The sequence below is a fragment of the Haemorhous mexicanus genome, chromosome 1 (assembly GCF_027477595.1).
Source record: "Haemorhous mexicanus isolate bHaeMex1 chromosome 1, bHaeMex1.pri, whole genome shotgun sequence".
Classification (NCBI taxonomy): domain Eukaryota; kingdom Metazoa; phylum Chordata; class Aves; order Passeriformes; family Fringillidae; genus Haemorhous; species Haemorhous mexicanus.
The window spans coordinates 145,048,097-145,074,704 of record NC_082341.1 but is presented as its reverse complement, the minus strand read 5'-3'; the positions used below and the strand labels follow the sequence as shown (position 1 = coordinate 145,074,704).

Sequence of the window (26,608 nt, the reverse complement as noted above, 5' to 3'; positions counted from 1 at the left end):
GTTTATACAAGAAACAGGGTTTCCATCACTTCCTCTCTGAGGAACGACTGTAAAAGTTCAGTCAGGGGATTCTTCATGGCCTCCTCCATAACCCTCCCAAGACACAGTCCTTGTGACTGAATGATGTCCTGCCTCCCAGGAAGGTACAGATGGGGTTCACACAGACCCACTTCAACATAAGGGGTTTAATCTTCATTTGTAACCAGTGGCTGGACACAGACTGCAGTAGAAGTGACTGAGGACAACTGAAGCAGACTCTCATTCCGACCCTTGCTTCAAGGACATGCTGAACTCTCTGAGACTTCAACCTACATTCCAGAGGCACCCTTCACAAAGTGCTGCAGACTAGAATCTGCCCAGACATGGGCCTGCATGAAATTGCCAGGTGTTACACAGACACAAGTCTGAAATGGGCTCATGGGAAAACCAAAATAGCCAGTGGGCTTACCGGCTTTTACCTACAATTGTTATTTTTGAATTAAACTGATTGAAGGGTCAGAGCACCAAACAGTTTTCCTATTCATCAGTATATCACAGATATACACTAGCATCTCTGCTCTTCTGACTTAAAAATACTAGTCCCTGAAATGAATAATTGCCTGCACTAGAAAATTATCTTCATGTATTTTTTGAGTATTTATATGTGAATACATACTTGGTAGGCTGGGATACCAGAGCATCCTTGTGTAGTCTGTAACATGGGAAAACATTAAATGTACCAGGTTCCATGGAAACCCCTTCCACAGCTGAAAACTCCTTTTCAACCAAACCAAACATTTCCATCATTTTAAATCCTGGAAGATATCAAAAGGCATATTTAATTAATTTAAATTAATGCTGCATCAGAGGATACAAAAAAAGACAACGCCAATTGTATCTAAGAGTTTCACTGCCTGTTACCATGAAGGGAGATGTACTGCCTAATACTGTGAAAATAATGTAATGAAAATTATTCCATAAATCAGAAACAAAAATGAACACAAAAATACTGTACCTGCAAAATTATTTCCATCTTTAACTACCAGTGGGCAGGCTGGAAAGGAAAAAAGAGATATATTTAAGAATAGAAGAGATGTCCCACTGAGTCAGAACAATCATGCATTTAGACTTAAACTCAGCACTCTACGCCCAAGAGCAGCAAAAGGAGAGGCTGGGTAGGAAGGACAGGCAAACCTGGCCATTTCCTACTCCATTCTGTCGATGCTTCTCAGGATCCCCAAGGGTTGTAGCACAGATATTAAGGGGTGCTCCCTGTGTGCTCCATATGATAGATTTTTATGGATTTTTTGTTGTCCATTAATTTGTCTAATCCTCCCTATAAACTTGCCTTCACAACCTCTTCAGCAATTTCAAATTTGTTTGAAAAAAAAGCAACAAATTCGTTGCCTGTTACATAAAATAAAGTATGTCTTATATGGGGATTTAACCAAGTGTTCCCTAATTCTCTGTGAGCTTTTCCAGCCTAACCCATCTCAAGTTCAAGTACTGAAGTTGACATTCTCTGTACCTTTTCAAACTCCACAATAGTTTCCATGAGCAAGAGAAATCAGAACAATCCCTAAGATATGTGCTCACATTTTAAGTAGCTGCAAATCTGATTTATGCATTTCTTTTGGCAGGGAAGAAAATAGGTCACTAATATATTTCAGGAAAGGTGCCCTGGGAAATCAACAAGCCTAAAGCAGCATATCAACCAAATACAGCACCCCAGGATACTCACATTTGAAGATCACTTTTAGAAAATAAGCACAAGTGACCAATAAATGATACTGTTGAGAATTGTCAATGTTCAACATTCTCTCTGCCATTGAAAGTAGAGCTCATGGTCAAAATCTCAGAACTGATGGCTCACAAGCAAGATCCTTTTAGCTTACCAGTTCTGACAATTCAGAGTCTCATGATAACACACAGCCCTGTGCACAAAGACTCCTTACAATCACAAACAGTTCACATCAGCCACACAGTGCCTGCTTCCTGGCTTATACACAGGGAAATATATTTTAGGTGGGCACACACCTAAAAGTATGTGAATTACTGACCAATAATCATTAAGTGTTGCTCTGGAATGTCTACTCCTTAATTTTCATAAAGAGATGGAAGTGTGGCTTTCTCACAGATTTCAGAATTTGAGTGTGCTTTATGCTTTTTCTTAGGCCACAACTCATCTACTTTCATAACAAAAATGTTAGTGATTGGATCGCTATTAATAAATTAACCATGTGACTTGAATAAGAAAGAATGCAGCTAGCAGTACTCTTACAGAGGGTTAAAGAAGCCTAGAAAATAAAATATAATTATCTTTTATGATTCTGAAATGTCAACAACATCTGAAATGACTGTCTGACGACCAGTGGCTGTATTCTGGGTTTACAAAAACAACCATTAATTATTTTGAAGTCACAAAGCCTTCATTTTCTTAATCTTCTGTGGAAATACACTCGAATTATAAAGTCAGCAGTAAATTATATTAAAAAGATCAAGAATTTGTCTTAATAGAAAATTAATAGTTACAATCTCCCCAGTATTTAGCAGTTACTTTAGAAACAAACATAAATCAAAATGGCTAACTTGCTGATGCAGTTTCACAAACAAAAGTGATCAGCTCATCTTCAATCTTTGTGAAGGCATCAAAGTCATCCACGAAGAAGACATGTCTTTCACTGGGCTTGCTGCCAATATTAACTAACTCTGAATAGTCAGCATCTGCCACTCCAATAGCAAAAAAGGTAAAACCTGTAAAACAAAAAAAGAACACTCCTGTGAGTCATTCATTTTGAGAGTAGAAATACAATATGAACACAACTGTATTTGCACTGACTCCATTCCTGATTAGACACCAACTTGGAGATTTAATTATTACTCTATAGCACGAGAACATTCACTTATGTAATCTAAAATAAAAGCAAAACATTGTCTGTGAACTATTTCTTCTGGCTACTTATGCTTAAGTTAAAGTTAAACCTTAAGCATTTTCTTGAAGATATATGACTACTCAGTAGTTTAAAGTTTTAGCATACATTTAAATACTTTTTAAATTTAATGTTATACTGTATTACACAAAAATACCCATGTATCAAGTACAGAATAAATAAAAAGTAGAGAAATTAATTTCCTGCAGGTTCTTTACAGATTTTTTCTCTGCCCAGTGTTAGTACATATATGATTTCAAGGCACGGCTGCCTCATGAGTGAACACTGAAATAAATGTATTCTCATTTCATCAGCAATTTAACTGCACTGGTTGCATCTGTTCTATATATTTAGCATTAATATTTTTCGAAATATGAGCCTGACTTAAAGGATTTAAATCAAATGGAAACAGTACCCCACATGTTTCAAGAGCAACAAAAGAGCCATAAGTTTTTCAACATTTTCCTTTCCATAAGAGATGAAGGAAAAAACCTCTCTGCATCAGGCTGAATATAGTTAATGGATACACTGTTCTAGCATGGTTCAGTCACAAATTTATTCCAGTCAAGCAATATTATCTTTAAGTTTGAATGAGGACCAGGGGTATTCTTCACCTTCTGCAGAGCTTTAAGCATAACAAAACTTTGACTTAACACATTATAACAATATCTTCATGTCTCATCCAAGATCAGCACCTCTTAGTGCCAGCCTCTATTGCAGATGCCCATCAGTACCTGCTCCAACCTATCTGCAGCCTCACTGTGCATCACACTCCAGGGGAAATGGGAGAGGAGAATCATGTGCCACATCCCAGCAACTGAACCCTCACAGAGTGCCATCTTCTCTGGAGGCCATTCCCAGTCCAGGAGCTAACAATGCAACTGCAAGACTTACCTGAGAGATGAATAGTTTCTGTTTGGCTTAGACACAAACTCCAATTTATTCACAAATACACAGTTTTCTTAACCGCTACTTAAAACAGGTCATGCAAGCCCACTATTTGGTCATCTGCTTTATTGATGAAGCCCCTACACTCAGCATCTAGCAACAAAACAAGGAGGCAGCCAAGCTGGACAATAACACTTGGTTTCAGAAATCAGTGACCTACACTGGGAACTTCACAGCTGTCAAAGCTAAAAGCAAATAAAAGGTACAAATGTAATTTCTCTTCAGGTCACCTCACATTGAAAGGAAGATGGTTTTTTTCTTCCATCCTTTGGTTTTGTGCCAGGTGGCACACTGTGCCCTTTCGGCTTTGGTACAAACTTCTACAACAATTAATCCACTTCTTACACTTAGACTCACAACATGGTGTGGCTGCTCAAAGCTCTAAAATTGAAGCCTTAAAAAAATTCCTAGAGGTAATTAGTGCAACAGGAGAGCAGGTCAGAAACAGTAATAGAATTTTCAATGGACCTTTTGTGTGGAAAACAAAATAGTTCAATGTGCTCATAACCACTAGACTGCACTTTATAGATGATAATCCAGATTCTCAGGATCATATTCCCCAACTTCTTCATTCTGGGAGCAATTCCATTAACTAATACATGATTTTAGCACTGCTGCCAAAATGAAAAATAATTCCATTAATCACTAAAAATATCCAGAATGTAATAATATCCTAGTGATATTCTGTGTTTCTCCGCACTTGCTATTTTCTTTAAAACTGAAAATCTGGAGCAAAGGCTATCCTTACCTCATGCCCACACATACTTAGATGCAATCAATGAGAAAAAAAGAACATGTGAGTTGTTTTTAAAACCACACAATTTACCATCTAGTTGCATTTCCCTGGAGACTTTGTTCACATCATCCTGTGATCGCCCATCAGTGATGACAACCAAGACCTTTGGAATGCCCCTTCTCATGCCTGCCTCTCCTGTAAATAAGATTTCTCGTGCATGTTTAATGGCTTTGCCTGCAACACAAAGATGGACATTGACTGTGACACAAATCCCATTTCTATTGGCTTCTCATATCACATGTTACACACACATTAAAAGAGAAATCTGCTGTGTCCTGAGCAGTCTGTCAATTTATTCATTCTGTATTTGTTAAAATCAAGATTTAGAAAAGTTTGATTTTGACAGTAATGTTTCAAGTTCTGACAGCTTCGGCCCTCCATTTTTCAATCCAGAAGGGGAAGATGACAAACATGATTTGTGTGGGTGTCCTGGGTTCAGCTGGGATAGGCTTAATTTCCCTCTTTATTGCTGGTACAGTGCTGAGTTTTGAACTCCATATGAGGCTAATGTTGATAATGATGTTTTGGTTGTTGCTAAGCTGTGCTTACCCTGAGTCAAGGACTTTTCAGTGTCTCACTCTGTGCCCCTGAGCAGCTGCACAGGAGGACTGGAGGAGAGTGTACACAGGACAGCTGACCCAAACTGGCCAAAGGGATACTCCACACCATAGAACATCCTGCCCAGAGTATAAACTTTGGGACTTGGCCAGGAGGGGCCAATCCCTGCTCTGGAATGGGCTGGGCATCAGTGGTGAACAACGGTACTCAGCATCATCTCTTTTTCGTGGGGTTTTTCTCCCTCTATTTGTTAGACTCCTTTTAATTACTATTACTATCTTGGTATTTTACTTTATTTCAATCATGAAACTGTTGTCTCAGCCCACAGGCTTTACCATTTTCTGATTATCCTTCCCATCCCACTAGGGCTAGGGGTAGGCAGTCAGTGAGCACTGTGCGGTATTTAGCTGCTGGCTGGGTTAGAGATAACAAAACTTTCCTTTTCTGGATTGTAGGGCAGTGTCTACATTAACAACTGAGAATGTCATTGTAGTAAATGGAAAATTATTTCGATAATGCTGAAAGTGGATGCAATGCAATAGCTGCAAGAAAAGACTTTCTGTGAAGTTTGAAAATAATAAAACATACAGTTTCCAACTAAAACAGATTTTAATCCTTTCAACCCTCATCTATAATTTCTTTATATCAGCAAGCTATTTTAAGGGATAAATTAAAATGCAACCTTAACAAACATCTTTCCCCATCCCAATCCTAAACATCCCACAGAGGTTTAACTGTCCTGGCTTATACCCAGACACTCCACTCTCTCCCATTTTCTACATGCTTTGCAAGCTCCCTCCCACCCTCTCCCCTTTATCACTTTTCTGCTCACTTGCCAAGCTGATTTCATATTACTCCCCATTCCACCTTCCACTACCCCCAAGTTCATTTGCTTTAGCCCTCCTGCCCCTCTCTCCCTCCCTGATCCTTGTTATCACTGCTGGTCAGTGGGGTGGATATGCAGCAGTAGGGGCTGAAGTGTGTAATCTACAGATTACAAAGACTTTCTAATTTCAGAGCCCAATCCTTCATCTCCAGTGTGGAGACAGCATGTTATCACTGGTTTTGCAGTGATTAATTAAACCATTTAGCAAATGGGAAAGAAATACTTCTTAGAGAAGCAGGGGAATAATCTGTATTACTTTCTCACCTGTTTTTGTATTTCCTCCTTTGTAGGCTATTTGCTGAATAGCTTCAAGAAGAGTCTCTTTTGTTTTGTATGCATTCAATTTAAATTCTGTCCTGGGATCATCACTAAACTGAATTATTGCCACCTGTGCACATAGAAGATGTTCATTACAAAAGTACCACCCACTGTGTAAGCAAAAAACAAAGGATTTATCTTGTAACTTTGCTTCATCTTTAAATTGAAGCCAGACTTTTTTCTCTTTAAAAAAGCTTTCAGTAAATAAAGCTCAATTTTACTCTGCAACTTTGGCAACCATCTAACACTTTCTGGTTTCATTTTGCAGCAAACAGGATGAGAACAGTAATACCCACTTTGGCAGAAGCACTCTCAGTCGAGCCCAAAAGCAAAATCCTGGTTACAGCTGCTCAAATGTGTACAGTTATTCATACTTAGAACTGCTGGGACTTAATTCAGTCTCCATGAATTAATAACTGCACATAAGTAACTTAAGCTAGGGAGCAAGAATGAAGCAAGTAACAGAAAGATTCAGGAATGTATTTTGAAATATTGCATCTGTCAAATATGACACTACTGAGTTAAGACCCCATATTACAATATTGTACACCAAACCCCTACAACTCACAAAGCACATATTGATCTTCATATTCCATAAGTGCTGGCCCTGATTTAAAAGGAGCTATTGTGTTTAAACTTGTGACACAGTTTCTGAAGCACCATTAATTATATTCTAGAAAAATAGCTGTATAGCAAGAAACAGTAAAAACTAAGTATTTTTCAGGGTTTGGACAAGTTAAAATTAATTTCCAATGAGATCCCAACCCACATATTATAGAGGTAACACTTAAAACAGTAACATATTTGCCAATAATATGTTCTGGAGCATCTCTCTAAACAAATACATAAATGGAACAATCGTTGCAAATTTTATTTCAAGCATTGTAGATTCTGTAGAGTGTGTGATTCAAAATAACAGAATCTTTAGTTTTCCTTATCAGTGCCATTTTTAGCTTATTTATAAATAAACACTACAATGAGAGTACCAAAAGCATGAACAAACTTAAATGTAATTTGAATTAGAGGAGACTGAAATGATACTTAGCCCTCATGCTACCAAAATTTATATTGAGAACTTTAACATATGGTGTGCATAAAAAGATATTGAAAAAAGATACTGACCTAGAGCATATTTTATATTTTCACTGAACTGTGAAATGATGTCAGTTACTTCTTGATTCATTTCACTTCTGGTCTAGTCTAAAATACCCTGGCAAGTCCATGCACCCTCCATCTCTGCACATGTTGATTACCTGTGTTCCATCAGGACCAATCTTATCCAAAGCTCCAACAGTGCTATAAAGGAAGTTAATTATCTTATTGAAATTGTCATCTCCAATACTCCATGACCCATCCACCAGGAATGCCAGATCAGCTTTGGCTGCTTTGCACACTGAGGAAGAAAGCAAGAATTTTGGAATTAGAGAAAAGCCTCAACTCCTCATGAAATCTCAAAAATCACTTAAGAAAATGCAACGATCATGAAAAGCCCTTGCCTAATGTTAGCTCATAATGTTAGCTTTATTCAACAGACCTGCTGGTGTTGACCTCAGTGCAGGTGTAGAATCAGCTGAGCTCTGCAAGGGAGAATTCCCTGCACCAACAGATCCTATCACAGAACACACTACAATGGTCCTTTAAAGCATGGCTTATCATTCCTGTTTTCATTTAGGTTTTTAAGTAAAGTCACACGTGAACTTATACAATGCCAGACTCCTGGCATGACACAGTAAGCAAGATGACAGAATTTCAGCTGTGGAGGTTCCCACTGGGAAACTATTCCATTAATAAAGTTACCCTAAGGTCTGCAGTATCTAATGTACTTCAACTGCACTGTGCAGGAGCAATGCAGGTTTCACCCATCTCATCTGATTCCAGCCCGTTCTTATGCAAGACGGCCTGCAGGAGCTGTACATTTGCTCACACAAGTTGCTCACTCTTTCATGGGAATTGGGAACCTTCAACACGTCACAGAAATCCAAGTCTAGTGCTTGGGGTCAGAAGTAAACTGTGTCAAACCAAAGCTATGTTTTTCAACATATTTCATCTTCATATTTCATCTAAATCCAGAGAATAGGACAAGAAGATACAAACCTGCATTTTTCATTTTCTGTTGATTACTCCTTGGATAACAAAAACCCCTCATTATCTGCTCCTATGCAGTTCTAAACACACCCACATACAAGGTCTTTTTTCCCTGTTCTTGTGGGTTAAATTCTCAATTTATACATGTCAGTTTGGTCCACAGACTTCAAGCTGATGTATTTGATCCTCAGTCTCCACCAATAATGCTCCTCTCACAGAAATATTATAAGCCTCTGTACAAAATGCGACACGTTCAAGTAATAATGAGTCTGCATTTAAAGAGGAGAGTCTGAATATGGCCCATACTTTTCACATTACCTAAAGCAGACATATTTAAAAATAATGCTGCTTTTCAAGTTTAATTATCCTAGGATGTCTGCTTCAGTTGCAAAATGTGTATGGTTTAGGCGGTTTGGAAAAAGGAAGTGTCACATATATTAACCACCCTTTCAGCAAATTTTAACAGTACAACAATGAGGTCAGATTTTTGGCTCCTTAAATTTAAGCCAGCTGCCTTAACAGTGTTTCTACAGCAAATGCCTTGTGAGATCTGCTCCCCACAGGTCTAAAATACCATCAGAAGCAGAAAAACATTGCATCACACTTTAAAATTACTAGAAACTCACACATGTAGCACTTACCCTCTTTTGCAGGTGGGATTGTAGGTGGTGGAGGTGGTGTTGAAGGTGTTGTTGGTGGTTGAGTAGGAAATGGTACTGGAGAATAAAAGAAGGAATATTCAAACATGCTTAAAAGCCCATTATCTTTAATAAACAGCATTTTCTATTCCTCTCCACATGAAAAAAAATCATTATCCCTAATCTACTAGTTATGGAACTGGAGATAAATGTAGGTGAGTGCACACAAGAACTGTCACCCAGAAGAGAATGTTACTAAATGCAAAACAATTAATGGCTGTATGTGCAGTATGAATGATACAAGAATACAACTGAACTACTATTGGAACTGCCCCTTTTTGAGATCCTCCAGTGTAGCAGACCATGTCCCAGCACTATTCTTGACCTAGAATCCATAATTGGTTTTGAAAAAGGTCTGTGTCCTTTTCTTTTCTCAACAAAAGTCTTCAGTAACAGAAAGTAGGTCTTTATTCACCCTGGAAGGAGGAAGATCTTAGTCCAAAATGCAAAGACAGAGAGAAAAGGCAAGCCAGTGCCTGCACTCAAAGCAGATCACAGTCTTCCCTGATGAAGACTCCTCTGAATTTTGTCAAAGACCTTGTTATGCTTCCAGACAGAAATGCATCTCTGACCCCAACTCTAAAAGGACTGTGGCTCTGCTGCCTGCAGCAACTTCTACTGAAGTTGCTTTATAGTTTCTGAAAGTGTCCCTCACTCTTCTCCTGAAAATTGACTTTGGAATTCCAACCTTGCAGAGACCTAAGTGAATATCCAATTACTGATTGACAGCTTTTCTGAATGCAACAGCTTTATTTAGCACCTTTCAATACAGCCCAGCTGACCTCTCAGAGATAAAATGCACATGCATTGACTTCCACAACTCTACAGGAGGAAAAGCTTCCACATTCATTCAAGGGCTTTTTTTCCCCCATTTTTATTCAATGCATTTACAATAAGAAGCCACAGGTGACAGAACATCAGTCCTCCAAGTAAGACTAAACTTATGTGCTGTAACACCTAAGTTACATTTATGGGCAATGAAGAGCTTTGGATATGGCAACCTGAGAAAAGGAGCCTACATTTGGGCAAGATCAGTGCAAACAGGATTCACTGCATGTCCACTTCCCACTGCAGCTCCTGGGGGTTTTTCCAGTGGCTTCAGCAATAGAGAGGGTTGGGACTCTGAAACATCTACACAGAAGTAGTGCCCAGGACCTCCATGGCCACAGCAACCCAGGACCAGACCCATTAAGAAAAGGTCACAACTGCTGAAAGGTGACTTGAAAGGCTGCTCTCAGCACCAAAGAGATGCAGGTCACCCTGAAGACTGTTTCCCTTTAAGGTGAGAAAATAGTTTAGACAAATTACCACAAACCATCATTCTCAAATAGACATATGGGCCAAGGTGTGCTCTTCCTCATGTCTCCTAGCTCCCTGACCTGCAGACCACACTAAACACAATTCCCCAAAAAGCAGGAGAAGCTTGGCTTGATGTTAACTGCTCAGAGAAGGAGACCTGGACCAGGAAGAATTGGAATCATGCACCTGTGCAAGTTTTTCCTATGTGAAACCATAAATGTGGGAGGAAAAGAAGGAAAGTACAAACACTTCCTATCCTGAGAGAAAGGGAACAGTATTGTGGTGCATAGCAATATACTAGGAGAAGACAGGTAATGCTGAGATTGGAAATGGGCTCAAAGACAGATAAAATATTCATTCTAGTAGTCCCATGTTCTATTTTGCAGTATTTTGAATTCATTACAGCAGGATCTTGCCTTCATAAACAGCTGTGAGGGTTTTATGCTTTTTGCCTGCCTTGTATTACTACTAATAATAATTAAAAAGTCCAGTTGGTTGGTTTGTTTCAAAATACTTAAATAAATTGGGTTTTGAGGTCCCATTTAACTGTAAATTATTCAAACACTAGTTAATTTTACTAAATAACAAGAGCTGCAGGAACAAAACTTTCTCTGCTTGCTCATTTTTCTGTATTTTTTCCCCCAAAGTCATAGATATTCAGAGCATCCCATAGTGGGACTCTGTATGAAGAAAACTAAACCACCCTCCCTGTGTCATTCTCATTAGAAGGCCAATAGAGTTGCTTAATGTGACTTAACAATTACTTCACAGCAGTGGTGTAAAAATCCTGCACATCTGAGGAGGAGTCACAATGTATTTGAAAAATCAATAGCTCAGCTGAAGAAAACTGTGCAGGAACAGGACATGTGTGGGCAAAGGGCAGAACACAAGAAGCAATCAAGCATTATTGCTGCTGGCTGAACTCAGTCTCCTCTGTTTTACTCACACGTTGTCTCCGTGATGCTCACAGCAGGGCCCTCCAGCTCCTGAAGCTGTGCATGAACACTGATTTTATATTTGGTTCCAGGCATCAGCTCAAAGAAACAATGTCTAGGTGTCCCTCCACCAAGATTTACTTCTTGCTTTTTTCCATCTGGAATTACAAAAGAAACCATGAAAACTTTTTTTCTTAATTTTTATTTAATAATGTGATTTAAATAATAAATAAGAAGAGTACATGACAGCATATGAAGGGTAAGAGATTGGCATAAGTTAATAAACTACATGCTGCCTTACTTTTGGAAATTGACCTCTGTGCAGAGGTCTCTAACATTTCATTATTCATATTAAGCAGGAGCTGAGGAATGTGTCATACATCTTCAGGAGAAAAAGATTAATTTTGCCCCATGCACTGAAGGCAATAAAAATCACTAACACTGTAATGAACAGGCTTTGGATCTAGTCCTAAATTATCAGAGTCTAACTAGGAATTGTTGCATTATGTAATTCCATGGCATCCTTTGTTCCTCTGGTTCTCAGCATACGTAATGTGCTTGGTCACAACAAAAGAGACTGAACTAGATATCATATTCCAGCTTTCACTAGTAGCCACTTGGCAAGATGGTTAAGGAATAGCATTTACAGGGTTCCAAAACTGATTCTGCTAAATTCTGAATTGGAAGATACATTGACAATAGAAAAAGGCTGGGTACTGGAAATAGCACGAGGCATGTTTTAATAACAAGAAAAACTTTATCACCATTTAAAATCTGCATCAGGAAGAAGTGAAATACAAGCAACTGATCTCACATTTTACAGAGCGCATAAAAAATGATAGTCACTCAATGCTTATCAGGTGTTACACTAGTATAAAAACATTTGATCACTGCCTGAACCAGACACACACCTGATTTGAAAATCAAGTCCCTTCGGGATAAATATTAACAAGAAACATTTGTTCACACTTTAGGTTGTTCTGCTTGCATTTAGGTGCTTTCAGCTCAGATAAAACAATTCTGGCAGGTCTATAAGAAGAAAGTAGGATGTTGGCTAGCTCCCAGATGAGAGGGATGTTTGTGCTGTCTTGTGCAAGCCAAGATCTCTGCTATCTGAATAGCTTGTCTGTATTTCATGGCTGCAAATAAACCTTATCACCATCCACTTGCCATTCCACAGAAAGGTCATGCCTTTTTTGCCACATGATCAGGGTTACTGTCCATCACACCTTTAACACAGCCCATTAGCTGCACTTCTCTCAGGTTATCCAAGGTTTTCATTTGCTGCCACTCAGAAGACCACTGATGTCTGCTTGGGATAAGAGACTCGGTCTGCACAAACAGTGACAAAATGTCTTCTGGCCACACCTGAGAATCAGTGAGGCTGGAGAGGCTGTAATTTACCCTCTATATACGCTGTGCTAAAAGCATCAAGGCTCCTTGTGTGACTGCATGAAACTGTGTCATGTTTATCCCTATGAGTAACATTACTACTATAAGCTAGAAAGAAGCATCAATAGAATGAGAACAAACAAAACTGGACACTGTTCTGATTCTGTGGGCATGGTCTGGATTCCTTCAGAGCTTTTCTGCCTTTCTGCCCTCTTCTCCTGTCTATCCTAATCGTACAGAGCTACTGCCTGTGGTACATTTACAAACTTTGATGTGTTCAATTCATCCTTATTCATCTCCTGTTCCTCACAGCAGTGAAAAACTCAGGTAATCACCTTTCTTCTACTGACAGATCAAAATCCCTGACATAAAATGCACAAGCTATCAACGTGTTTGACATAAAAGGACAGGGGTGCTACTCCATTGTGAAACTGTCACACCTCTTTTCTGTCCATCATTTCCAGTATTTCAGGAGCCAGTCTACAGGTCTCACAGCATACAATTTTTTTTATGCAATTTAATTCTCTGGATGGGGCTGTAGCTGCATACCAAATTTAGTAACTTACCCTCCAGGGACTCTATAACTACCCTGTAAGCAGTGGCGTGTCTGTGGAGCTGCCACTGAGCACACAGACTTGTCATGCGGACTTGGTAGGAATCCAAATTTGTCACCCCCAAATACACTGAAAATTAAATATAAAAAAATTAGTTTTACACCTCTAATATGACATACAAGAAAAAAATGACAAAATTATTAGAATGAAACCAGTCCCAATCATTTTTAACAAATAATGTCCATAGCTGCTTAAAAACGTCAAGAAAATCTAAAAGAAGAATTTTAAAAAGCAGAACTTTAAAAGCAAAAGTTTAAAACTTTAGGCAATTTACTTAAAACTAAATAATGAACACTGTTAAAAAGTTCAGTTATTATAAGTAAGTAGAAAAATATCATTATAATAGCAGAATTTCTGTCCAAATCTAATTTAAAATTGAGCTTTAGCTACATAAGGAGCAAATAATCTTATATATGGAGCTAGAAAAAGTACACTAAATAGACTTTTCATGAAGGAAATGTACATCTACTACAAGGCAAATATATTTTTTGCTAATAAATGATATCTGCTTTATGATTCCTGTCTTGCTAACATCCAGCAGAGCACTGAAAAGCCTGGTATAGTCTCATAGAAAAAGAGACTTTCATTTCAGGAAAACAAAGTAAAGTCTTCCACGTGAAAATTTATTCAGGGAGATGCAGAAAGCCACAGTTGTAAGGAAAACCAGCTTGCAGAGATCTGAGCAGCATGAAATCATTCTTACAGGTTTTGGCCACGCCTGTTAGGGCATCACTGAAGCCTGTTGAGTATGAAGCAAATACTTTAACACTGTACTCCGTTCCACTGAGGAGATTTAGAATGAGAATAGTATTAATATCATCCCCTACAAAGGTCTCCAACGCAGGACCAGGAGCTGCAAAATATGAAATAAATTAGAAAATCATTTGCTCATCCACTAAATTAGAAAAAATTGCAAATGTTCATAAAGTTACTATTTTTTGCCTTTTTTTTAAAACCATACACAAATACAAATACATTCTCCTCAATCCTTGCATGGAAAGAAGACACAACAAACACAAGCACACTTGGGAAGTTCAGCAGTGGGATTCATTAAGGCAGAGCTAGACACTGGCATATGTTAAAACCCTTTTGTTCTGCTTCAGTGACTTACTACTGCTCTAAAGAGGCAGCCAAATATCTCCCCAGTTTGATTGTGTGCCAGGACCAACAGGGGGGACAGCGGATGCCAGCCAGCACTACAGCCACTCAGGGCTTCTTGTACAACAGCATAATTTAATACTGTGCAAAAATGATAATGAAAATAGAAAAGAATGAGACTTTCCCAAATCAGAATTGCCAACAGCTCCTTCATCACCTCCCCTAGCTGTTCTGGATACACTTGAGAAACCAGGCAGCAGCATTGTCTTTGGACAGTATTTTAGACCCTTAATGGTCACACATCTGTGATTTGCTGTCAATAGAGGACCCTATTTTTCTAAAGAAATTTGAAGGATTCTGGATGTCTTGTCTAGCTGCAAGGTACAGGCGGGCAAAGGATGCAGCACACACAAAATGCACAATGAATAAAAAGCCAAGTGTCTGAGAAGAAATGAAAACCTTTTATTGTGAGGGGAAGGAAGTTGAAGAACAGGAGAATACAGAAGAGAGGGAAGGAAAAAGCAGATATAGACTCTGAAAGATAGTCATGATAAAATGAAAAAACACAGACTGAAAGAGGTGGGATAAATCAGCCTTAGGATGGGAAGTCTAAGGGGAAATCTACTGCTGCCAACACCTACCTGATACAAGGTGTTAGAGAAGATACAGACAGAATGTCTTCAGAGGCAAACAGGAAAGTGTAGGGGAAAAAAAGACAAATTTTGCAGCATGGGAAATTTCTATCATATATTACCAAAGACACTGCCAGTGACAGTAGTCAAAAACTTGGAGAGATGCTTAGAGTAGTTTTAAAATCTCCATCCTTGGAGATATTATAGATTCAGCTGGCGAGGGTCCACTGAAACCTGTTCCAATTTGGCCCTCTTTTGTTCAGGGAGGAGGACCAGATGACCCCCAGAGATCCTCTCCAACCTGCACCATTCTGTGATTATTAAACTTTCATATTCAAAAATACGAGGCACCAAAGTTAACACTTCCAAGGCTGTAGCTTTTGTTCTAATATCTATCTAACTGATAGATATTAGAACAAAATTGAGTGAAAGATGATGTTCAGTCAGAAATAACTCCAAAAAATCCGTTTCAAAACTCACTGTTGACAGGTTTGTAGACAACTCTGTAACCCATTGTTGCTGAAGGTGGGGCATCCCAGCTGATCCGTAATCTGTTGTACCACTCATCTGAGACACGTAAATTCCTAGGAGCAGACAGGGGCACTGAAAAGAAACCAAACTGGGATTTTACAAGTTTATCTCATACAAGCTTATACAGAAAAATCAAGATATGTAAATAAAAAGAGTGTGATACCCAATACTCTCAGATTTACATGTAAAATTATCAGGATGGAACTCTTAATTCATTCTTTGTATTACTCAGTGGATTAGCCACAAACTTTGATCAACAAACAATGAATTTTTGAATTAATTCCAAATTTTTTCCCTACATTTCTTTAAAACAAAAATCTTGTTTCCTAAAAAAGTAAGGTAATTTAGAGATAATTATACATTGTACAGTTTCTTCCAATCCAAGTGCACTAACATATAAATCATGCTCTTTTGAACACTGAATTCTGTAGAATGGAATCAAAGGACTTATTTACAAGTGATTTAAGTCTCTGCATAAATAGCACTTCAACTAAGACAAATTATGTAAATTAGGAGAACACTTCAATAAAATTATACTATCATGACTACAAGTGCACAATGAAAGGATTTTTTACAATACACAGTAGAGAGGAAGTTTAAGCTACAGCTGAGTAATCTTTTGGTACTTGGTCAGAACTCTGGAGATAATGCAATCACTTTTTATAAAAAGTTCAGCAGCATTTCTAATGACCCTTAGAAAGCAATGATCTCACACAAAAGAAAATCTAACAGTACAATGGTTGGTTTGATACCATCTCAGCAGGCTTTGTTTACTTTTTTTTCTGTATTAGTTGGCTTGCCCTTGGTGTGCTGGTTATCAAGCATTTGCCAGTTCTATTACTGAACAAGTTTCTGCAAACTCAGAATATTTGAATATAAAATACAGCTTGTCTTTTAGAAGAAACCCATTGTTTATAAATCAATCAACTGAGATTAATTTAAAGTTCAAGTCATATAAGTCATGCAAAATAAGCCCACATTTATACTAAAATACATTCCTACAGCCAAGGAAAAAAGGCCACAAAGAGTAAGTCTTTATTCATGCACATCCTGGCCAAAGACAGGAGGAAAGTTTGTACTTACAAGTTTTGCCAGGAGCTGAGACACTGACTCCCTCCCCATCAGAATAGACGGGCGTCACAGTAACTTTGTATTCTGTATCAGACAGCAGAGGGTGAAGCAGAAGAGTGTTTTGTCTGCCGGGCACCATTACCTGGAGGGTCAGAACATGCAGAAACAATCAAGCTTAATGACTAGAGCCAAACCACTTTATCTTACATAGTCTCTGACAACACATTCCCCTAGCATTGCTATATAGCTTACATTTTCAAATAATATTGATGCTCTACAGTAAAATAAAATCACTAAATCACTATATTATCCACCCTTTTAACAGATCTACCATTATACCAAAACAAAATAAAGGAAATGTTCCTATGAGATAACACTGTTTTATATTAAACCTATGAGCCATTACAGGTCCATAACCCACTGGTATTGTTTGGATCATAAATACTTAAACTATTTCACTGTATAGACAAAATACATCCTCTTGCTGTATTTATTCTGGACATATTTAGATTTTCTGAAGCTCAGTAATAAAGGCTGATTGCTTTGTTCTCTGGAGACAGAAAGTCCTCCTTCCCTGGGAAGAAGGAAAATCAGGTTATGAGATCTGGAAGCATTGAAATGAGCAAGCAGGAATAAAAAATGTTTTTCTTGTCTGCATCTAGTCTGGAGACAAGCAAATGAAGGGAGCTACTTAGGAGAGGAAGTAGGATGGCATCCCACAAATACCACAGGATCCCATAATGCCATGAAACATGGAAGATCTGCCAGAAAAATCCAACCAGGCAGCCTGGTAGTAGAGCAGCTGTAGAAACTCCTCTGGGCAGTTTTTGGTTCTAGAGTACATTTCAGCCTGCTGAATTGAGCACAAGGAAAGGTTTCCCTATAAGCAGCTAGTTCTAAAACTCTTCAATAGATTATTGTATTTTAGCCAGAGCCTCAAAAACCAGAATCACAATAGTGGTGGCAGGAGTGCCAAGCAAAGCCTTGCAATTGCTTAGCTTGCCAGTAAAATTTAGTCTCAGAGAGCCTCCAAAGCCTGTATGGGAGCCACTTACATCACTTGGTATAGGCATGGTAAAAAAGAAAAAACTAGTCCTATGTTTCCTGTGCAGAGATTTGGGCTCTGAAGTGATGCTGTTGGAAGCAAGTCCCAAGGTCCAACGTCACATTTTGGACATTCCCTGGCCCATGTCCATTGTGTGAATCTGTCACCTGAGCCAGCAACTACACGGATTTGGCAAGAAGTTGAGAGAAGCATAATCCCTTTAAACTCATGGGGGAAAAGCAGAAAATGGTCTATAAAAGGGTTTTGTTGTTTCAAAGAAGACTGATTCATGTGATGATGGCAAAGGTTTGAAGCATATGCTCAAGAAAGGTCTCACCAGTTTAACACTCCAGGATACATCCAAACTACTTCTAGTTTTGGCAAGTGATACAAAGAAGGAAATTTATCTAGTGCACCCAGGTGCTGAGACTTGTCAAAGTGCTTCATCCTTTGATCAAAACTGAACTTAAACCATTAATAAATGTTCTTGAAAGATTTCCACATTTCTCTTCCATACACACGCATTCAAAACACACAAACCAACTTTCTGAAAAAATCCAATGAATTTTTTGAGTTTTTAGAACAGCAAGCATAGAGAACTCTCCTCCCCACATGTGCATAATCTTCCACAGATCAATATAGCTTTCATCAGTGAGAAACATTTTTGGCTTTAAAGAAGAGAAAAAATTTTATCTTTCCAGTATGTACAGCACACCCAAGAACTCACATGCAATTTAGAGCTCGACCCTTCTGTATTCTATTGCATTTTCTAGTCCCTGAATTTCAGCCAATTGCATCAAGAATTATAAAGCTATTAATATTTTTATGGAAAGGGAGGAGTAACTGAAACTATATTACTGAAATCAGAGCCAAAAAACTTAAGTACTCACCACAGAACTGTCACGTTATAGTACATGTAAGCCCAAATTCCACAAAACTTTTGGTTTCTGCCTAAAAAATGTACCAAGCATATAAACATTCCCCTAAAACTGAACATCTGTGTTGTTTTATTGACATCGGTTGTGCACTTCTCAGGTGCTTGAAGGTAAAATACACTCCTTCAATTAAAATGTGCCTAATACTAAGTATAATCTTACATAAATCATTTTTCAGTAAAGTATTTATGCACGTGATAAATTTCAAAGATGAAATGTGGGTTATCTGTTTGCTGAACTGTGACCAAAGATAGTAAGGCTTGAGAGTGTACTTAAAATTAAATTGTGAGAATGGAGCCAAGATGCCTACTTAATCATACAGTTTTATCATTTTATTTAATGAACTCTTGATTCAGCTGTGATGTCATTTTGATAGCCACAATTTTTAATACCTTTCCTTCAGTTTTAATTTCATTTTAACACAGTAGTCATTGAATACTAAAGCAGAATGACATTTATACCATACAACTGAACTAGAAAGGTGAAACAATAAATCTGGGATCTGAATTTCAGAAAATCTGGGTTATTCTTAGAAGAACAGTACAATTTGTGCCATTATACTGTGCAAGTTTTTCACTTTATGATATGGTATACTAACATATAGTTGGGGTAAGATCACAGAGCATATTTCCTAGTCCAAAAGGATGACACTACACTGAAAATTCATTTTCAGGTCATAGCTGAAATAGGTGGTTAAAAATAATATTTCCAGCAGGGCCTCATAAAAGATGAATAAAAATTAAATGGAAAAAGATAGATTCATATTTTCCTAGAAAAAATATATTCCCCTCCTTTTAATATTTTTATTGAAATATCCTGATACAGGGCTAAAAACATCAGCTGCTAAATATCAAAAAGAATAACCCATATTTTTTAACTGCCCTATGAAAAGAAGTGACTCAAGTGGCAGACACAGAGGGACAATGATTGGGAATATTTTTTGCATTCTGAGCTATTTACTAAGGAAATGACCTTGAAATACACAATGTCTTTCAACCTTTAATCTTTTAAATGTACCTACATGGAGCCATCCTAAATTTTATAAGAGATTTTATGGAAACCAAGCACTGCAATATTCAGTTTTCCCCAATTTAAAAATAATTTTTTAAAAAGGCACTTAGCCTAGCTGAATTGTGAAAGTATCTCAAAAATTGTAAAGTGTTAAAATAATGGAGCTCAGGCTTCTTTTTTTTGCAGGGGAGGGTGTGTGTTTTGGTTTGTTTGCTTTATGCTCCAAAGAGTACATGCAGTATTCTTCATTCTTTCAATTATTTTCCCAAATCTTAACGACCAGAAATTTTTCAGTGTAGGACAAGTTTAATCTTGATCATCACATGGCATTGGAAAAATAAAATATATTCTCAGGCACTTAGATTAAAAAGTGCTGTCCTTATTATGACATGTTCAGGTTAATGAGAAGTATGAAAACTCTGCATTTGAACTTTAATTTCATTGCGAGGAGAGAGAGGAGAGGAGAGGAGAGGAGAGGAGAGGAGAGGAGAGGAGAGGAGAGGAGAGGAGAGGAGAGGAGAGGAGAGGAGAGGAGAGGAGAGGAGAGGAGAGGAGAGGAGAGGAGAGGAGAGGAGAGGAGAGGAGAGGAGAGGAGAGGAGAGGAGAGGAGAGGAGAGGAGAGGAGAGGAGAGGAGAGGAGAGGAGAGGAGAGGAGAGGAGAGGAGAGGAGAGGGGAGAGGAGAGGAGAGGAGAGGAGAGGAGAGGAGAGGAGAGGAGAGGAGAGGAGAGGAGAGGAGAGGAGAGGAGAGGAGAGGAGAGGAGAGGAGAGGAGAGGAGAGGAGAGGAGAGGAGAGGAGAGGAGAGGAGAGGAGAGGAGAGGAGAGGAGAGGAGAGGAGAGGAGAGGAGAGGAGAGGAGAGGAGAGGAGAGGAGAGGAGAGGAGAGGAGAGGAGAGGAGAGGAGAGGAGAGGAGAGGAGAGGAGAGGAGAGGAGAGGAGAGGAGAGGAGAGGAGAGGAGAGGAGAGGAGAGGAGAGGAGAGGAGAGGAGAGGAGAGGAGAGGAGAGGAGAGGAGAGGAGAGGAGAGGAGAGGAGAGGAGAGGAGAGGAGAGGAGAGGAGAGGAGAGGAGAGGAGAGGAGAGGAGAGGAGAGGAGAGGAGAGGAGAGGAGAGGAGAGGAGAGGAGAGGAGAGGAGAGGAGAGGAGAGGAGAGGAGAGGAGAGGAGAGGAGAGGAGAGGAGAGGAGAGGAGAGGAGAGGAGAGGAGAGGAGAGGAGAGGAGAGGAGAGGAGAGGAGAGGAGAGGAGAGGAGAGGAGAGGAGAGGAGAGGAGAGGAGAGGAGGGGAGGAGAGGAGAGGAGAGGAGAGAAGAGAAGAGAAGAGAAGAGAAGAGAAGAGATTCCTGAAGGGAAAAAAACTTGCTTAAGACTGTAAAAACATTTAAGCGTCATTAAAACACAATCTCAGGATAGAAGAATGCCTAGGAGTAAAAACAAAATTAAAAATAAAAAACTCAGCTTGGATGAATTAAAAACATACAAGACAAAAAAAAGACAGCCAGCTCCTCTTTTAACTGTGAGCTCATTAAACATTTGAGTGCCTGGGCCTTGATCTGACATTCGACTGCTGTTGCCTGCAGTGCAGCACGTGCTGTACAATTAGAACTTTAAGGCTCAAGCTCACAGTAATATCAAACACAGATCCTTTACTGATTGCAACAAAATTGTCACAGAAGAAGTATCATTTCTTAGCAATTGTTAAAGAAGCTTGTGAAGGCAATAACAAAACTCCTACAGACCATTCTTACTGCTTCCTCAGCACGGTCCCCTTCTGCAGTGAGATAGGTCACTCTGAACTGCTGGGCGCTGTGGTCGGAAATGTCCCATGTCACCCTCAGACTTGAGGTCGTTTCATCATCTATAACAAGGTTTCTGACTCCTGTTCGAAAAACTTAATCCAAGAAATATTTAATTAATATTTTCTCAATTATATTTTTAGATTTAATATAATTTTTACATTGTGCTGATTATCAAGTAGCTGCAAGCTCTCCTGAAGTCATGGTGGCTGTGAAGATCCACAGTGGGGCAAAACCATGTAGCTCAGTCATGTTTGGGCTTAATAACATAAAAACTGTAAGCACTTAGTAAAATAATAGCTGTCCTATGCTTTTATTAACATATCCCATCTGCTTTGTTTATCTTACTCAGTTTATGGAGCTTTAAAATAATCCAAGCTAGAATGCTACAGAAGAAAAATAACCCAGAAATGTTGTTCCTTAAAAGTCAATTGTCTAATTACAGGGAAAAGAAAGAGAACACTCAAAACTAAACAAAATTCCAAAGTGTTCCCAAGCTCACATTTATTAAGGGAAAGAGAAATTCTAGGTAAATTTTCCAAATCAGTCTCTGTACTCCTAAGTAACACCTCAGGTACCATTCAGAGTCCCCACCCCGAGTTAGGGGTTGGCTCCTCATCCATGCCAGGCCTGTGCAGGAGGTTGGCCACACAGAAGGGGGTGCAGAACGGCACAGTGTGCACCTCTCAGCAGTGACCTGCCTTCCCTTCAGGAGCATCCTCAGCAGGGAGCATCCTCAGCCCTAGGGGTGCCTGTGGGCAGCCTCAGTGCTCTGCACTCAGCATTTGAACTGCTGGCATTTGCTCTGCTCACCTGCTGTGCTGGGCTCAGGGCTTGTGGCACTGTTGGTGGTCACAGGGCTGGGCACTGTGGTGGCACTTGCAGCTGAAAGAGAGGACTCAGTCACTAACAGCTCAACAAAACATGGAAGTCACAGTATTCTTCTTGTACATCAAACTGTGACAATGAAACTGTGTGCTCACACCTACAAGGATCCCACACACTTCAGACATTTCAGAGACTACAAGGGAATTATTCATTTAGTTCAATTTAGGCAAATATATTTGCAGGATTAGCATCTAGATCTGCAGATAAGACGTAATCATAAACTGTACAATCAAATAAGAATGCATATATTTTCACAAATTTCTGGCTGAACTATGCACAACAGACTTCCATTTTGACCATTTGTTAAGGTTGGCAAATTAATTAAACTGAAAGTTTTTTAAGGGTGTTTTACTTCTGTCCCAGTAAAAAACAGAAAGTACACTCAGCAACATAGGGATGTATCAGCATCATTTGGATGGGTGTGGGCTTCCTGTTTTAACAGAAGATTTAGAAATAAGCCTGCAGTTAAATTACTAAAAACAAATAAATTTTAGAATTTGCACCTAAGAAATAAGGTTGTTTACTTATTAATTATTGATAAAAAGAGAGCAATCTTCCTGAAATAAAGGCCACTGTTTTGATAATAAACTATAAAATAAGCTGGACATGATTATGAAGTTTTATCTTTGTTACTTTCATGTCAATGCCACAGGAGGCCTGGGTAAGCTTTTTGGACAATTACTTCAGCCAAGAGTGAATTCACCTTTAGAGACTATAAATTACATGAATAAGAAAAGAGTTTATTGAAAATGCCCAACATCTTAAATGAAATTCCTGTAAATTATTTACTTTAAAATATTTAACACCCATCCCTTCCAAAATCTGATGTACCTTTTCATAAGGAACCTGTTTCAAAGCCTAATATTAAAATGTAGGATGGGAGGATATCTACCCAGACCCAAAGGTTATTAATACCAGAGCTCAGAAAAGGAGCCAAACCACTATTTTGATTCAATGCCATCTATCACATAATATTAAATGGGAAAAGCAAAAACTAGTCAGCAAAGCCCTGGTGCTAAACCACCACATTCTTCAATAATATAGCTACCCAAGATGAACCATGTTTTACATATAAGGTAGATGCCTCAAATTTAAATCACTTAGACATTTTTTTAAATTACAATCAAGAGTTTGTCTTACATGTAGCTCCAAGAATAGCAACAACTTCACTTTCACTTTCGTCATCAAAAACTGCCAGCAGAGAAACTTCATATTCTGTGTCAGGCAACAGACCCTCTATGACATGACTGTCTGCATCTCCATTTATGACCACCTAAGTTACACAGCAAGGTTGAACAATATCAGTTTGGCATCTGATTATTTTACATTAATTGACTAAAATGAAAGAATGAAAATAGATTTTCCTTTAAAATAAATGAAATCTACACTCATATCTGCCTAAAAATTTATTAATACCACAGACATTTATTAATACCATATCCATGACATCTGGAAAAAACACTTAAGAATATTTTAAATGTATAGTATTATGCTTTCACCAACAGCTATTTAATTGCTAAAGCTGACCAAAGGCTTTTTTTTATCACTACCATTCAAAACATTTATCAATAAAAACAAAATAACAGGATAGATTAACTTCCATTCATATTTCTGCTATTCAAACATTTTATGACAAATGCATTCAGTATCTGCCCTGCCTTAAAAAAGGCTGTTTCAATACCAGAACTGTAACCTCAGTTATGGTTCCACACTTCTGAATGGAACTCGAAAGAACACGTGCTTCAGACTTGAGGATTAGGAGAGATGTGCTGGTGATTAGTTTGCTATATGGTGTGGAATTGTAAATAGTAATTTTCCTCATTTCTAGCTATGACAGCAGCAGAAGATTGCAATGTGAACTGTAAGCAGGTTTCACTTCAGATTTTTTGTGTGTTCATTTATTTTATTGGAAGGGATCACCAGATGGAGAGGAGCTGGAACAAAGGGGACTATAAAACAGGAGGTACAGGAGCCTGAGCAGAAATTCTGGTGAAATGGGCTGGCCAGTTTTGGGAATAGTTTTCAGGTTACACAAACAGACACTACAACAAAACAACTTTCTCTGGATTAACACTGACAAGTTTTTTAAAGTGATCCCTGTATACTCGACATCAAAGTTAGACTCAGAATGGAAATCAAACAATAGACATGCCCTGTGTAAAATCTGCCACAGAGGTTTGCAGAAACAGTGAAACACACTGTTTCTTTTAACTACCACAGGAGATTTCCTGAGTTGGTCCTGGGGGAAAAGGAACATAATCATAGACCTTCTGAACTCAAATACAAAAAGAAAAACAGAAAGAAATAAATTGGGGCCACACCTTCTACTACTATCAGGTAATGAATCAAGCATCCCATGCTGCACAATTTCTGGCATAGATATCCTTGGGAAAATTTCAGGAATAAGTTTCGAGTCAATCTAGCTGTATACCGAGCAGGTGCATGTAATGCCTTTCTTTTCAACTCCCCAGTGCCTCTAGTTGTGTATCAAATCATTATAAAAGGATTACTCATATACATTACTTTTATACATAATTACTCTCTCACAAATAATTTTGGCATACTTTCTGAAGCATCACTTCCTTCACCCTCCCCTCGTAGCTACAAAAAAACAACACAAAGTGCTGAACTTTCAAGTGGGCAGGAACTTTCAACTTGTTGCTGCTATTTGAATTTTCAAATAGCAGCAACAAGCACACAAATACAACAGCATGCACTCTCTACTGTAAGCTAGAAATAAAAGGTCCCCCTTACATTTATTCTGGCTTTTTAGTGCTAACACACAACTGCACCCTCCTCACCCTTCAGCAGAGTGGGATGAGAGGTGTGTGATTAACCACCGTCCCCTGACCCCTCTCAGCTAGTTGGCAAGTTGGGTCTTGGGAGAAAGAAGGAGGGAGTGCATGTCCTTTGTCTGCATGACTGATCACTTAGCTGGGAAAGAAGCTTTAAGAGGCAACAGCCTGGAGGTATTGTGCTATCCTAGGCCTGACCCCATTAGAGAGGTCATGCAAGGAGAACGAGAAAGCAGCTCGGGCATCTTTAATATCTCAGCATTCTAAAATATTAGTGCCTCCAGCAGTTCTTTGTGAATATAGTGAACAAGTAGAACCTTAGTACTTCAAATATTTCTTGACAATTTATTCTCACACTGAAAGAATACAGATACCTCAGATCTCACTTAAAAATGTGACTTGAGGGCTTTCACTGGCAGCTACTCACTGGAACTAGAAACAAATGAGTTCATCTACTGTAGAATAAACTGCTAGTGGATGACCTGTGTCCACTCACTCATCTGCCAACTCCCTCTTTTCCCTGCTCACTCCTCTAATTTCTCTTTCTTTCATGATTACCTCTTACTAGGTGAAAGAGAGGAAAAGAATCAGGCTAAGCTAAATTTACAGAAAAAATGACACATAACCTAAGCTACAATGACTTCTTTCTGCCCTAATGGATGATAAAACATTGCATGAAACATAGGGCCAGGTGGGAAATGTCATTTTTCCCCCTGAGTTCTGTACCCAGTTAAACAGTTTGCAGATGTGGCCTCCGCACACACTGCTGATGTCAAGAGAGAAAGATGTTTGAGAGTCATTAAAGACTGAGAAGTACAAAAGAAGCCAAAATAATGAGTTAATAAATAAAGAAAAAAGGGGAAATGAGATAGACTATGAAAATTTGGGAAAGGAGAGAAAATGTCTTTCTACTTCGAAAATTAAAAAGGAGAAGCTAAAGAGTTAAAAATAATTTTAAAAATTTAGTCTGATGGAAAAGATACAATGGAAAAGGTGTACAAGGGCTTAATGAAAAAATACAGCATGAGCGGGAAAAAAGAGAAAACAAAGAGGAATAGATGAATAATCTAATAAATTAACTATGTGTACACTTTTCCCTTTGTAATGTTACCTAATAAGGCTTCAGAGGCAATTTTACTGTGGCCAGCACATTAGACAAACTTGGAGCTTTATGTGAGGATATCACTACTCTGGCTCAGCTACCATCATCATCTTCACATCAAAGCAAAGAACATGAACCTCTAAAAACTGAAGTGGCCCCAAACAACAATGCTAGTTCTAAGGCTGTTGGCACATTACAGATTAGATTGACTATTCCCAAAATACCTCTTCTTTCCCTACTTCCTCTTTGAAACAAAACTGGAATATTGGTTTG

At 38.6% G+C, this 26,608-nt stretch overlaps 1 protein-coding gene across 5 annotated transcripts in view; it reads right to left on the bottom strand.

Moving 5' to 3' along the window:
- The window catches only part of COL14A1 (collagen type XIV alpha 1 chain), a 115,612-nt gene that overhangs the window by 36,156 nt on the left and 52,848 nt on the right, over positions 1-26,608 (bottom strand). For all 5 annotated transcript variants that reach the window (XR_009489189.1, XM_059866049.1, XM_059866058.1 and 2 more), the window contains exons 17-31: positions 23,579-23,711; positions 22,364-22,435; positions 21,494-21,645; positions 16,783-16,912; positions 15,649-15,771; positions 14,142-14,291; positions 13,391-13,507; positions 11,444-11,590; positions 9,142-9,216; positions 7,669-7,808; positions 6,362-6,485; positions 4,684-4,827; positions 2,569-2,733; positions 995-1,033; positions 656-794 (exon numbers count right to left, since the gene is read on the bottom strand). Coding sequence is in view for 4 of the 5 variants with exons in the window: in XM_059866049.1 (XP_059722032.1) it covers positions 656-794; positions 995-1,033; positions 2,569-2,733; positions 4,684-4,827; positions 6,362-6,485; positions 7,669-7,808; positions 9,142-9,216; positions 11,444-11,590; positions 13,391-13,507; positions 14,142-14,291; positions 15,649-15,771; positions 16,783-16,912; positions 21,494-21,645; positions 22,364-22,435; positions 23,579-23,711 (1,850 nt within the window). In the remaining variant the exon portion in view is untranslated. The remainder of the gene's footprint in view (positions 1-655; positions 795-994; positions 1,034-2,568; positions 2,734-4,683; positions 4,828-6,361; positions 6,486-7,668; positions 7,809-9,141; positions 9,217-11,443; positions 11,591-13,390; positions 13,508-14,141; positions 14,292-15,648; positions 15,772-16,782; positions 16,913-21,493; positions 21,646-22,363; positions 22,436-23,578; positions 23,712-26,608) is intronic.